We start from the raw sequence: 13,131 nt of genomic DNA on the forward strand, positions 1-13,131 counted from the left end.
TCGCTTAATACACGTGAAGCTACTTTACAACAATAAATATATCAATAACCGTATCAAGATATTTAATATACACTATTCTACAAGAAAAGCAAGCTTAGATTCTATCGAAGCTACTTTGAGGCTTCTTATGTTTTGCCCGGGCCAAATAAACCTTTACCCTTAGCTGCATAAGTTCATCGGGGACCAAATCATTTGGACTTATCGATGCTTCACAACCATCGATTGGACAGTGTCTTTTTGATTCTAGTGACTTTACGATATGTTCTCTTTCGTAGACGTGATTGCATTTTCTTGATTTGACTGGATCTCGAAAGTAATTCAACGATATTGGATCTTTAAGAGCGATTTTACCACCGGCGACTTCCAAGTCTTCCAGATCGTTCGAGCTGGTATCTGGCAAGGATGTTTCTGGGTCTTTCAATATCAAGGAGGTATTTCTTAAAAATTTGTACTGGTTTGAAGAATTTAATATATTTTGAAATGAGTTTGAAACTAAATGCTGTTGTTTTGTTTCTTCATACTCTTTCTGGAGTAAATCACCTACTTGTAAATTTGACGACTGTTGATAATAATCCAAAGAGTCGATGGATAGGTCTGGTTCTTGATTAGAGCGTAAATAGACTTCTTTCTTTGAAGAATCAATTGAATTTTTAAGAATATCTAGTTCAAACTTTTTTTTCAACAAGTCTTCTAAAATTGATAATTGGGAAGAAAGAAATGCTTGATAATTTTCACTATCTAGTAAATGGTCATGATCAATCACATAATCGATATAGTCCTTCACGTTTTTCATGAGAGTTTTTATATTATCATCGATCAATTTAGATGGAGTTGATGGAATGACACTAGTTTTTTCAAACTCTCTTACTAAGGATTGATGAAGTGGGACATAGTCAGGAAGATCTGCCACAATAATGTCTTCTTGGTCCGGTGGCAAGTCACCAGCCGACGGGGATGCTGATACCTCAGTCATTTGAGTATTTGAGAAGAAGGTTATTACTGTTAAATTGATTTCTGAATAAATGAGTCGCGTCAAAAAGTAAGGTATTAACAAAAATCTAATCGAAATAATCACACTACAAATCAAGAGATAATTAAATAAAAATACAATCTAAATTATATGGAAGAACTAAAAATCATCAGAAATGAAACATGTATATATAAGAGCACAACTTTTTTTAAGTCTTCAGTTAAATTAGAAGACATCACCGTGGTCAAACATAGCATCGGCAACTTTAATGAAACCAGCAATGTTAGCACCCTTTAATAATGATGGTAAACCAGAAGCATCCTTACCAGCAGAATATTTAGTGGCGGTAGTGTAACAGTTTTCGAAACAAGTGTACATGATATCCTTTAATTTGGTATCGACTTCTTCGGCAGTCCAAGTAACTCTTTGAGAGTTTTGGGCCATTTCTAAACCAGAAACAGCAACACCACCACAGTTGGCAGCTTTACCAGGAGCATACCAGACATTAGCAGATCTGTTAGCTTCAAAGACATCAATAGCCTCTTTAGTAGAACCCATATTAGAACCTTCAGCGATGTATTTACAACCAGCTTCAACTAAAGCTTTAGCTTCTTCACCAGAAACTTCATTTTGAGTAGCAGAAGGTAAAGCAACATCAACTTGACCAACATGAGTCCAAGGACGAGCACCGGCAATGTATTTAACTTGGTTTGAACCAGAGAAAGCAGAGGCAGATTCTTGGATAATTTGTTCCAAAGTTCTAAATTTAACTTTAGCAGCGGTGATTTCTTCAACTTGAAGAGGAGTAATACCATTTTGAGAAATGATGGAACCTTTAGAATCAGATAAAGAAACAACGGTACCACCCAATTCAATAACTTTCAAAGCAGCGTATTGGGCAACGTTACCAGAACCGGAGATGGCAACACGTTTACCTTTGAAAGATTCTTGACCTTTAGTAGCTTTTTCAATCATTTTTTCAACATAGTAAACAACCCCGTAACCAGTGGCTTCAGGTCTGATTAAAGAACCACCCCAAGATAAACCTTTACCAGTTAAGATACCAGACCAGTTGTTTTGCATTTGTTTATAAGCACCGAAAAGGAAACCAACTTCACGACCACCAACACCAATATCACCAGCTGGAACATCAGTATCTTGACCAATATAACGAGCCAATTGTCTCATAAAGGCAACACAGAATCTTCTGATTTCAGCATCAGATCTGTTTTTTGGGTTGAAATCACAACCACCTTTACCACCACCAATGGATAAACCAGTTAAAGCATTTTTGAAAATTTGTTCAAAACCCAAAAATTTCAAAATAGATAAATTAACTGATGGATGGAAACGTAAACCACCCTTGTATGGACCTAAAGCAGAGTTGAATTGAACTCTGAACCCATTGTTAACTTCAATGTCCCCTTTATCGTTTTCCCAAGACACTCTGAATTGGATAATTCTTTCTGGAACTGAAACAACTGGAATAACTTTTTTATATTCTGGGTGTTCGGAAAATAAAGTGGAATCTTCTAAAGCAGAAACTAATTCGTCGTAAGCTTGTTTAAATTCAGGTTCGTGAGGTAAGACCATTTTGTATATCTCTAGTTTTGAGTAGTATAACAAGGAAAAAACAAAAAAAAACTCTCTTCCTATGGTGATGGGAATGAATATTTATATATTTTTCACACCCTATAACCTTTACATCATCATTCGGGAAAAGAAACGCAGTGATCGGGCCTTTCTTTGTTTAATTTGTCACTCTAAGTTTATTAAAGCACCTTAAACCAAGGCAGTTTTGGTATTTCTGCACATAGTGATCAATTCAGATCAAAACGAATAATCTCTGGCCAATCACATTTCACTCTGGCTCTTTTCTTTTCCTTTTGTCTACCCTGGGGGCAACTAGTACAAAACACCACCACCGGTACTCTTTAGCCAGTTCTGCCCACCCACCCCAACGTCCACTGCCTGCTCACCCTCCTGGCCGCTACTGTCACCCAGTTCCCAGCTCCAAGGGTGGATTCCCAAACTCAATATTGCGAAAACACCAGTGGAAAAGTGGAAAATTGCAGCAGCGAAATTGGGCCTGTACCGGGATTTTGCTCTTGGTTAGCCGTTTTTTTGTTTCCTTTTTCTCAGCTTTTTTTTTTTCGTTTTGTTAGTGAACTCGTCGTAAAAATTATCTTCTGCCAATCAAAGTTTGTTGCAACCGGCGGGAGTCGTGCGGGCGTCCGCGATTTCTGCGGGCGCGGGCGCGCACACGACCGCTTTACTTCAAGGCCCGGGTAAATTAGCTAATCAGTTATTGTGATTTGGTTCGGAGTTGGGAATGTCCGAGACATGACGGGCGGCCAATGGCAAGGGCCAGTTCGAGGGAGGAGAAAGCTTATCGTTGATCTTTTTGATAATCACCGGAGAATCTACTAGAAGTAGAGATTTGCGGTAATTGACCGAGTTTGTAAGGGAAACACCTGCCTAAAGAGATTTAACTGCGAAAAAGCTACAAAGGTGGTTTACAAGAGAGAAGATATTAAACTATATACATATCAATTATCTTTTGGGGGATTTTTAACTGAAAGAGGGTTGATTAGATGGGAGTTTTGGTCAATTAATTGTGGATCGAAGACTTTCATTCTGGTGGTGATTCTTTCGTCAACTTGTAATTCTTGCACCCATTCACTGTTTTTGCTTTTCCCCTTTTCCACCCATTTTTTGGGCCAGTCGACTTCTTCATCTTTAGCCATCAATTGGTCCTTATATTCGAAATCTCTGGTTAAGTTATAGATGATGGATAAGGTTCTTTGTCCATATTCTTCCGCAAGTCTTCTTTTGGTGAAGTAACGATAGATTTTGTGGGGCATGTTAAGAAATCCTAATAAGTTAGGAACTGGGTAAACGTACATTGGTTGTTCGAATAAGACGGGGACTCTCTTGTTATTGAGAATCTTGGTGGACATATCTAATTCCGGAGCTAAACTGGCTTCTTTATATTGATTAGGTCTAATCCATGGTTTTTCAACCGCTTGTCTTTTATCGTTTTCTTCTTCCTCTTCATCATGTTGTTCGAATGAATCATCTTTCTTCGCCTTTTCTTCCGGAGTATCAATCTTTTCTTCATTGCTTTCAATTGGTTTAACTGGATCAACTGGCTCCGGTAATGGATTTGGTTTGAATAATGGCCCTAATAGCCCTTCATGAACCCCAGTCATATATTCTTTATATGTGCCTCGTCCAATACAGATAACCCCGCCAGCCTTTTCATAATCAATCTCATCATCTCGTTTAGGCTGGATTGGGTTTAATACCTTATAAAGTCCTAATATATCTTTGCTGTCGTATAATTCATAGCGACTCTTCATTGGTCCTTCTTCGTCGTCGCTCGGTTGTTGACTTGGAACAGGCCAAGGCGATGCCAATATAGGTTTCTTACTGCTTTCTTCGGGTGTTTCTTCTTTGATTCCTCCTCTTTCTTTTCTTAATTGTCTAATTTTTTCAGCTACTTGTGATCTTATATCTCCTTGTCTATTTTCAGTGTATACTTCATAATCTATAGCTGCGGAATTCAATATTGGCTTGACATATTTCCTGAAAATCTTTAATGACTCATCCAAATAATCATTCGGTGGAGGCGCAATGAAAATGGTCAATTTTCTAGGTATTCTATCATTTTCATAAACCTCTTCTCCCAAATGCTTAACCATATTAACGTATTTCTCGCGAATCTTCTTCTGTTCGTACTTATCGTAAGCAATGCCTCCTCCGATACTAGCCAATAATGTCCAGAATATCATCCAATTTCTCAGTGGTAAACTGATTCGTGGAATCCCCATCATCCTTAATGCTGGATTCGACCACCCTTTCTTAGGGGGCGTGCTGGCCTTACTTGGCTCAACAGGTGCTGCTGGCTTCTCCGGTGGCACATCACCATTCTTAGGGTTCTCCGACATTCTACTGACTCAAGTTATGCTGAATACGACCCGATGATCTATAGTTTATGTCGAACTGCTATAATACTTTTTCTTTTTTTTTTTTTTTTTTTTTTTTTGAATTTTTCATCTAGGTCGTGCAAGTGTTAACTCAATTACTGCTAAATCTACATCTTCAACTCCGTGGAGTAACGTTTATTCGGAAATTATTCAAGGAACCTGAAGAGCTCTTCTTTCAAGTCGTCATGGGATAAGTTTTTACCAATAAACACAAACTTATTTTCGTCAATTCCCGGTGCTAATTGTTTTGCATCAATTATATCGTAAGTTTCTCGAACTCCTTGAATAACTTTTATATGGGAACCACAGGCCATTATACCTTTGGTACGATGTATCTCTACTTCTTTACCATTGACAGTGTTCTCCCATAAAATATACTGTAAGAAGGATTCCACTTTACGGAAAGAATCCAAATTCTGGAAAAATTCACAGGTAACTGTGATTGTGGTTATACGATCATCATGGTAAACTGAATTTTCCAGAATGTTTAACGATTGTGAAAATTTGACTCCTTCACTATCAAAAGCTTTCAAATCTAATATCTTTTCAAGATCGATATCCCCAAAGCTTGTAGGATGCATCGGTGAAGTATTATTTATGGATCTAATTCTATTCTCTATTTGAGATAGTTTATTTTCGTAATCTCCTTTCTTTTCGAGTTTATCAACTTTGTTGATTAATATAGAGTCAGCCAATGCTATTTGTAGGTGGGCAGTAGTGATACCTTCTTGTAATTTTTGATGTTCATCTTTAATTTCTTCTTCCGTTAATTCATCTTTGTCTGATGATTGGGCTGTTTTTAAATGATTATTCTCCTTATGCCAGTGACCCCCCACATCATCCAAACATTTAATGATATTTTCAGAATCAACAACCGTCACAACGCCATCAATGTAGACATTAGATGATAATCCTTCATCTAACCAAAACATTTTGGCAACTGGTGCTGGATCAGCAATACCAGTAGTTTCCAATAAAATGTAATCGATTTTGCCCCTAGAGTTTTCAATCAAATTTTCAATCGCTAGAACTCCATTATCTTTAACAGTACAACAAAGACAACCATTTCCTATATCCAACCATTCCTGAACTGATTCTTTGTTATCTTCATCTTGTATCGTCACTGACTTCTCAATTGCTGAAGAGTCTCCAAATTCATTCAAGATGATGGCAAGTCTTTTATGTGACTTTTTACCAATGTATTCAAGTAAAGTGGACTTACCTGACCCTAAGTAGCCAGTGATAATAGTGATTGGTATCTTTTTATCGATGACCTGAGATTCCTTCTTTATCTCAGGCTGCGTCTGGGATTCTTTGTTATTACTTTTAGACAAGACTGGAGAAACCTCAGTCAAGTCAGTCACCAAATCAGGTATATCATCCATTCTTCTATCAGTGATTCGTCTCTTGCTGATTTATAGTAAAGAAGCAAACAAAGAGAAAAAAAAATAGATCAAATGAAAAATGGAGTGAGTGAAAAATGAACTTAACAGACACGAGTTTTTCAAAGAAGTCATAGAACATTTTGATCCAAAGTTCTTTACCAATTGGCCATCAAAATGAAGTCCAAATACTTATCGGAGAAGGTTTTAGACTTTCTTCTCATTTCTGCAATTGCCTATCATTTGATAATCTCGCCTTATACAAAAGTGGAGGAGTCGTTCAACATACAAGCTGTGCACGATATGCTTAATTATGGGGTTTTCCCACAAGAGATTGTTAGAGAAAACTATGACCATATGGAGTTTCCTGGAGTGGTTCCACGGACTTTTATTGGAAGCTTATTTCTTTCAGGAGCTGTCAAGTTCTTTGATATCTTGTCGTCCTTTTTTGGTAAATCGCTTATCACCAACGATGGCATTTCTCAACTTGACGTTCAAATGTTGGTCAGAGGTATTCTTGGTCTTACTAATGCATGCTCCTTCATAGAAATAAGGAATACAGTGAATAGAGTCTGTATTGATGTAGGGAATTTCAAAGCAAGAGCCAGAATTGGATTTTGGTTCATTCTTCTTTTATTATCCCAATTTCATATCTTATACTATTCATCTAGAACTTTACCAAACTTCATTGCATTACCTTTAACCAACCATGCTGTCTCTAAGCTATTGGCAGGTGAAATGACTGGTTATGCTTGGTTGTCATTTACGGCTATAGTATTTAGATTGGAAGTTGGTTTATTTGGGGTGATAATCGCATTAGTTTCTTCTCTTATTTATCTCCAGTCGAACTTCTGGCATAATACCTTGATGCTCGTAGTTGGTACTGTTACAGGCTTAATTGCAACCGGCTTGATTGACTCATACTTTTGGGGGTATTGGCTCATTCCAGAATTAGTTTCATTCAAATTTAACATTTTATTTGGAAAATCTACTGAATGGGGAGTTGAACCTTGGTCTTCGTATTTCTTGAATTATTCTCAACAGCTATTCAAACCCGCTACAATTTTGCTTTTGCTTATCCCTTATGGTAATTATGATCCTTTCAATGACGGCCGCAAAATCCCTTCAAATTTGAAGAGGAGCGAACATTATTTATTGAAACATCCAGCTAGGTATTCCATTGATATTTTATGGGTATCTTCAGTTTTGTTCGTTGCTGGTATGTCCTTTCAACCCCATAAAGAATGGAGGTTCGTCATCTATACAATTCCGGTATTCTTACTAAAAGCTGCAACCACTCTCTGTGGTTGGTCAATAAAGCGTTCTAAAAAATACATTATATATTCCACCTTGCTTACATTTTTCTTTGCTAATTTGGTTTTAGGAACTGGATTGTCTATACTAATGGGTTATGTCTCGAGTTTCAATTATCCAGGTGGGGATGCCATTACATCTTTAAATAAATTCATTCACAATCAAAACTTTACAGAAGAGTCCTTGGTTCATATGGATGTTGCTTCCTGTATGTCAGGAATAACAAGATTCACAGAGTCTCATGGTGGTCTTGTGAAATATGACAAAACAGAGAAAGAGCTTGACTTGCTTAAAATATGGAACGACATTGACTTTAGAATAACTGAGAATTCTTTAGATAGTACCTTGAAGTTGGAAGGTGTCAAGAACGATGTGGTCCTTCACAATGAAAATCATTGGAGGCTCATTCATAAAGCTGAGAAATTCGAGGCTGTCACTGTCTTGCCCATCATCTTCATTCTTCAACAACAAGGAAAGGACTCAAGATATTTAATAAATTTTGCAGCAAAAATTGTTTCGGAAGCCGTAGAAAGAAGGTTTGACACAATAACTAATCTTTTGAATGAAATGATTGTTAAAACGGACTACTTATATATATACGAAAGGGTAGGCTCCGATGATCAGGTTTATCAATTGATAGAAGATTACGCTACCCAAGACCATCCTCAGGATGAGAATTTAGAACCTGAGGATGGATTGATAGAGGATGTAAAATTAGAAGATTTGGGTGAAGACGTTAATGAAGAAATCGATAGGATAGAAACACTCCTTGGATGAGCCTCTTATATTGCCCATTTTACATTCACACTAATTACCTTAATATATATTACATTAACTTTATTTAGTAATAAAACTATTTGCATCATCATTATGTGTCGTCCCACTCCGAAGACGTTCCTTGAGTTTGAAAACAGGCGAAAACCTTGGCTCCGTCTCCGAATCTGGTGGTATGAATATTGGAGTAATCCTATTAAGTCGTTTGGCGCTTTCTATCACGGATGTTTCATCCTCATCTTCATCAATTAATATAGTACTTACACCTCTTGATGAGAATGCGGTACTATCCGTATTGAGCGCATCATCTGTAACATAGTCAATAGAGGGTCTTATCGATTCTTGCAGTCTTGTGAAAGCTTGCGGCGTATCGGTCAAGTTAAAGTTGGGGGCTTTAGGGGGGACTGACCGATCTTGAAATCTATTCAAGTTCAGAGCTTTAGGAGAAAACGTAGATCTATTAGGCTCTAGACTATTTGGTGGAGAGAGACGCATCATGCGAGTTGAAGGCTTGTGTAGCAGGACTTTTGAATCAGCCAAAGAGTTTATAAGTGGCCTAATTCTTTTCGTAGGCGTTGACTGACCCCTCGCTTTACTAAAACGTGATTTCAATGATTCAAGGCGTTCAGCCTTTAATCGACGGTTTGTTTCTTCCAACTTGGTGGGACTCCCTCTCTTTGGGCTCTTCAAAAAAGGAGTACTGGGCGACCTCAAAACTTGCAGTTTGACAGGAGTGTATAGATAGCTCTGGCTGTCTTCATTCGGATTGTGGTCTTTGAAAGACCTATTGGATTTATTTGCTAGCGGAGACAGATTGCTCACAAAGCTCATATCAGCTTCAAAATCCTCAGCATCTAAAATACCACGGCGTTCTTTTGACTTTTGCAGCCAAAGCTCGAAAATAGACTTAGCTTTTGCGACTTCCCATCTTTGAATAAACATTTCACATGTTTGGTGATTTCTTCTAATTTGTTTGATATACTTCATGGACCATCTGCTTAAAAACTCTCTAACTCTATTGTAGTCTTCTTTGGAGGCAAAATCATCTGCAACCTCATCTAGGTAAACAATCTTGTTGATGAACTGATTGTACCATATAACAATTATCTTTTTAAACAATAAATAAGCCTCAAAATCACGGGAATTTTGGTTCAAATCTTGTAAACGTTTAGTTTTTTTCGACCATTTATGAAACAAATCAGAGTGCTTTTTCGAATTTTGAACATAGTCATTGCATGCTTGATCGAGTTGGACAGCACGTAGGTGGGATTCATTATATTTCTTAACCCAATGAGAAAAGAAGGTAAACTTAATATTAAGATTAACAACCTTCTTCTTGAAATGGACTATTTTATTTTGGGCGAGTATTTCGAATCTGCGGTAGTATTCTATCTTCCACTTTCGGAGACCAGAAGCCATGGTTAGCTTATCCGACATGGCGATGCCCCCTCTCTTGAATTCATCAGCCGCGCTCCGATAATCCACAGCATAATGATGTAGGAGAGCCAACATATGATTGAAAAACTTTCTTTGAAAGTTTAAATCAGCAACTTCCAATGAATTTTTCTGATTACGGACTTGATGTTTCCATAAGGCAAACATATCCAGTGAGCACTTTATCTGGCTGAGATTTTGAGAAATAGACTTCATTTCGTTGACATCTAAAAGCTTAGATTTCCACACGTTATATATTTGTTTAACAGAATTGAATTCTCGATTTTTCTGAAATGAATTGAACTTCCGCTTCAAGTTCCATTTTTTGAAATAAACTGTCAACTTGTGATGATTTGAAGTTTTGCCATCACCAAACTTTATTAAATGAGAAAGTTGAGAATTGAGTTTCCATTGATTAAAAGCCTTTCCTGTTGCAATACTGTAAGCAAATGTATCAGCTATCTTTCTAGAGTCAGTACAGCTTTTCCATCCATGAAAAGCTCGACGTTTAAGCTCCAATTCTTTCCCTCTTAGAATCGATTGTGCTTTCTTGTTCACTTCATGATGTTTTATCCACTGGCTCTTGAAAAAATATTTCATTAAATTGTAATCATTGTGGCTTTTAATTTCTTTCGATATCATGGAATGTGAATAAGACAATCTCCAAAGTTTCATAAACTTTAGCAAAATGAAAAATTTCTGATGAGCTGATAGCACGATAAGTTTCTCGCTTAAATTGGTTGGTATTTGAATGGATTCACTTCTCTCATTTTTTGCAGTTTTTGGATTCGAACTAGGAAGATAAATGCCAGGATTACCTAGGTCAATTGTTTTGAATTTTTGAAGCCATAAGCTCCAAACCGCATGCATCAATATCCCACCTTCAGTTCCAATGTTTGCTTTTCGAGTCATGAGAGCCGATTCGCTCAATTGTATGATATGGTTCAATTTGTTTACCCAAATAGCAAAAAACAGGCTCAAGGCATTTTTGTTATAAGAAGCTACAGCATCTGCCTTCAAGTTAGAAATCTTTTGGTTCTTCCTAGACCATTTTGAAAAAAATTTTTTCATAAACAAACTCGTGGCCAGATCATTCATATTACCAATTTTTATCACTGAAGGAATCCACGTATCTTTGATGAAATTCACCTTTACTCTTTTTTCTGAATAATTCGAGGACACCGATTGTAGGTCTTTGAAACGGCGATACTTGGAAAACCATTTTTTCAAAAATGACTTTTGACAAAATTCATTCGAAACCGGATTGAATTTATGCTCCAAGTTATAGTCTAATTGACCAATGTAGAGTGTTTTGAAATTCCACTTATTGAAAATGTTCTTTTTCAAACTAAAGTACAGAGAGAACTCTTGTTTAGCTAGGTTCATTAGCAAGGTAGGATTATGTGAATTTTTATCATCGGTTTCTGTTAATAAATACTGATGTTCATTATAAAATGAAAAAACGGTATCTTTGATATCTAATTCCCCATCAGACACTTCAGTATTTTCAAACTCCGTAATTGAATTAACCAAGACAACAATACGCTCAATGTATTCAAAGTCAGCTTGCTCCGTTGACTCCGAGAAATCAACATAAACAAGCTCCATGTAGTGTTTGAAAATGAGTGGAAAGTTTGCATCAAAATTAAGGTTAAACTCATTCAAAAGAGGAATAATATGTCTTAAGCTCAAGAATAGCTCCAACTGGTCATTTCTTGAATACTCAACAAACGATATAAAAGAGGGTTGCTCTTCAAAATTATTAACAGAGTCGTCTGTCCTTCCTGAGGGCGGTGGAACTGAAGAAGGCCGCACATGTTCTTCTTGGGGAATTTCGTGAAGCACGCCAGGAAGATGTTCTTCCTTTGGATTAGATTGTCTATCATTCAAGCCAAAGACTGGTAAATCTGATATTCCCACTCCTCGATTATCCTCATAGTTGTTTACTTTATCAATCTCGGGGAATACGTTTAATCTATTAATAACTCTGTTAGTTGCATCTTTGAAATATTCGGGAAGAAGACTTTGTTGAGAGCCATCCAGATTCCCCACCAAAAAATTATAAAAAAATTTTAGTTTAAGTTCTTTAAATTTAAAGTTATTAATCTCTAAAAAATCAACGTTATTATGTTTCTTATAACAACTCAACATTAATTTGATATATTCTTTATAATCTTTTGAGCCATTATGATTGGAATGATCAGCTTTATAACCAGAAATTTGGAGGAAGATTTGATATAGCCAAACAAAATTTGGGTCAGTGCAATTGAACTTTAAAGGCGAGTTACCCAGAAGTTGTCTACTCTCGAGTTCGTTATCTTCGTAGCTGAAAATGGAGTTATCTGAGTGACCATGGTATAGGGAGTTGTCAGGATCAGCATCAAACTCAGGTTCAGGCACACTAATGAAACTATCTAGTATCCGTACTATTTTTTCAGTTTCGTCTTCACCAAGTTGAAGCTCATCATCTAAGCGATTACGAAGTCCAGATACAAAATCGAGTTCATAACAAAAGCACTTATTGATATAATTTACCAATTTCTTTTCCGATTCAGAATGGAACTTAGCGAAAAACTCGACTAGTTCAGAAAACTTCAAAAGCACTAAGGAGTAGGAATCTTTTAAGCGCACCGGCTTTCGGTCACTGACGGTATCATGTTGCGATAGAAGGCTAAGTAGTTGGGTAAGCACATGGGACCTCGATAACGCTTGACCATCGTAATCTTCAGAATTGGCTTTTGAATAACTTGATTGTATGAAGTGGATTATACTAGAATTATTAAAGTCTTTCACATCAGTTTCTTCATCTTTATCAATATAATATAAAAATGACAATTCACTCAAATCCGAGTTATTGGATGAAGCTTCTACATCCACTGTCACATAATACTTATTATGATAATTCAATAGCAGCAAAATTGATTCTAAAGTATGTTCTAATAATATTTCATAATCAGATTCACTGTTGGTTATAGGGAATAAATGTAGCGCATGAATCTCTCTTATGGTTTTATGAAGAAGGTCGAGTAATGATGGCATGCTGTATTATGGGATTCATCTCTTTCTTAAATTGCTTGAATCATTCAATAATTCTAAGTTCGTAGGTATTGTATATGGCTTTGTTTGTTTTGAAGATTCAAATCAAAATAAATAATGTAAAAAACGAAAAAGTATTTGGCCGCACGTACAAAACAAACGAAAAAAAATACATAGCGAGGGTGATGGGATTTTTAAATATAGAAGTAGTAAACTCAAAGTTCTGAATCCT

At 36.6% G+C, this 13,131-nt stretch overlaps 6 protein-coding genes across 6 annotated transcripts; 1 reads left to right on the forward strand and 5 right to left on the reverse strand.

Annotated features, from left to right (window-relative positions):
* Nucleotides 1-46: 46 nt before the first annotated feature.
* MMS21 (SUMO ligase) lies at nt 47-978 on the reverse strand. Its single transcript, XM_020223951.1, has one exon. The coding sequence runs from the start codon at nt 971-973 to the stop codon at nt 95-97; it is 879 nt and encodes a 292-aa protein (XP_020079369.1). The 5' UTR covers nt 974-978; the 3' UTR covers nt 47-94.
* A 217-nt stretch (nt 979-1,195) lies between these two features.
* GDH3 (glutamate dehydrogenase (NADP(+))) lies at nt 1,196-2,569 on the reverse strand (the record flags this gene model as incomplete). The annotated part of the gene is made up of 1 exon (XM_020222466.1): nt 1,196-2,569. Exon 1 carries the CDS (start codon nt 2,561-2,563, stop codon nt 1,196-1,198), a length of 1,368 nt encoding a protein of 455 aa, XP_020079370.1. The 5' UTR covers nt 2,564-2,569.
* A 950-nt stretch (nt 2,570-3,519) lies between these two features.
* Nucleotides 3,520-4,920, reverse strand: TIM54 (Tim54p; the record flags this gene model as incomplete). Its single annotated transcript, XM_020218173.1, has 1 exon — nt 3,520-4,920. The coding sequence occupies one exon, from the start codon at nt 4,918-4,920 to the stop codon at nt 3,520-3,522; it is 1,401 nt and encodes a 466-aa protein (XP_020079371.1).
* A 185-nt stretch (nt 4,921-5,105) lies between these two features.
* On the reverse strand, nt 5,106-6,344 carry HYPBUDRAFT_146657 (uncharacterized protein; the record flags this gene model as incomplete). The annotated part of the gene is made up of 1 exon (XM_020219982.1): nt 5,106-6,344. The coding sequence occupies one exon, from the start codon at nt 6,342-6,344 to the stop codon at nt 5,106-5,108; it is 1,239 nt and encodes a 412-aa protein (XP_020079372.1).
* Nucleotides 6,345-6,500: 156 nt separating this feature from the next.
* ECM39 (dolichyl-P-Man:Man(7)GlcNAc(2)-PP-dolichol alpha-1,6-mannosyltransferase) lies at nt 6,501-8,462 on the forward strand. The gene has a single exon (XM_020220623.1). The coding sequence runs from the start codon at nt 6,519-6,521 to the stop codon at nt 8,430-8,432; it is 1,914 nt and encodes a 637-aa protein (XP_020079373.1). The 5' UTR covers nt 6,501-6,518; the 3' UTR covers nt 8,433-8,462.
* On the reverse strand, nt 8,463-13,075 carry SFI1 (Sfi1p). Its single transcript, XM_020222895.1, has one exon. It carries the CDS (start codon nt 12,900-12,902, stop codon nt 8,493-8,495), a length of 4,410 nt encoding a protein of 1,469 aa, XP_020079374.1. The 5' UTR covers nt 12,903-13,075; the 3' UTR covers nt 8,463-8,492.
* Between the last annotated feature and the right edge of the window lie 56 nt (nt 13,076-13,131).

This window comes from Hyphopichia burtonii (genome assembly GCF_001661395.1).
Source record: "Hyphopichia burtonii NRRL Y-1933 unplaced genomic scaffold HYPBUscaffold_1, whole genome shotgun sequence".
Lineage (NCBI taxonomy): Eukaryota > Fungi > Ascomycota > Pichiomycetes > Serinales > Debaryomycetaceae > Hyphopichia > Hyphopichia burtonii.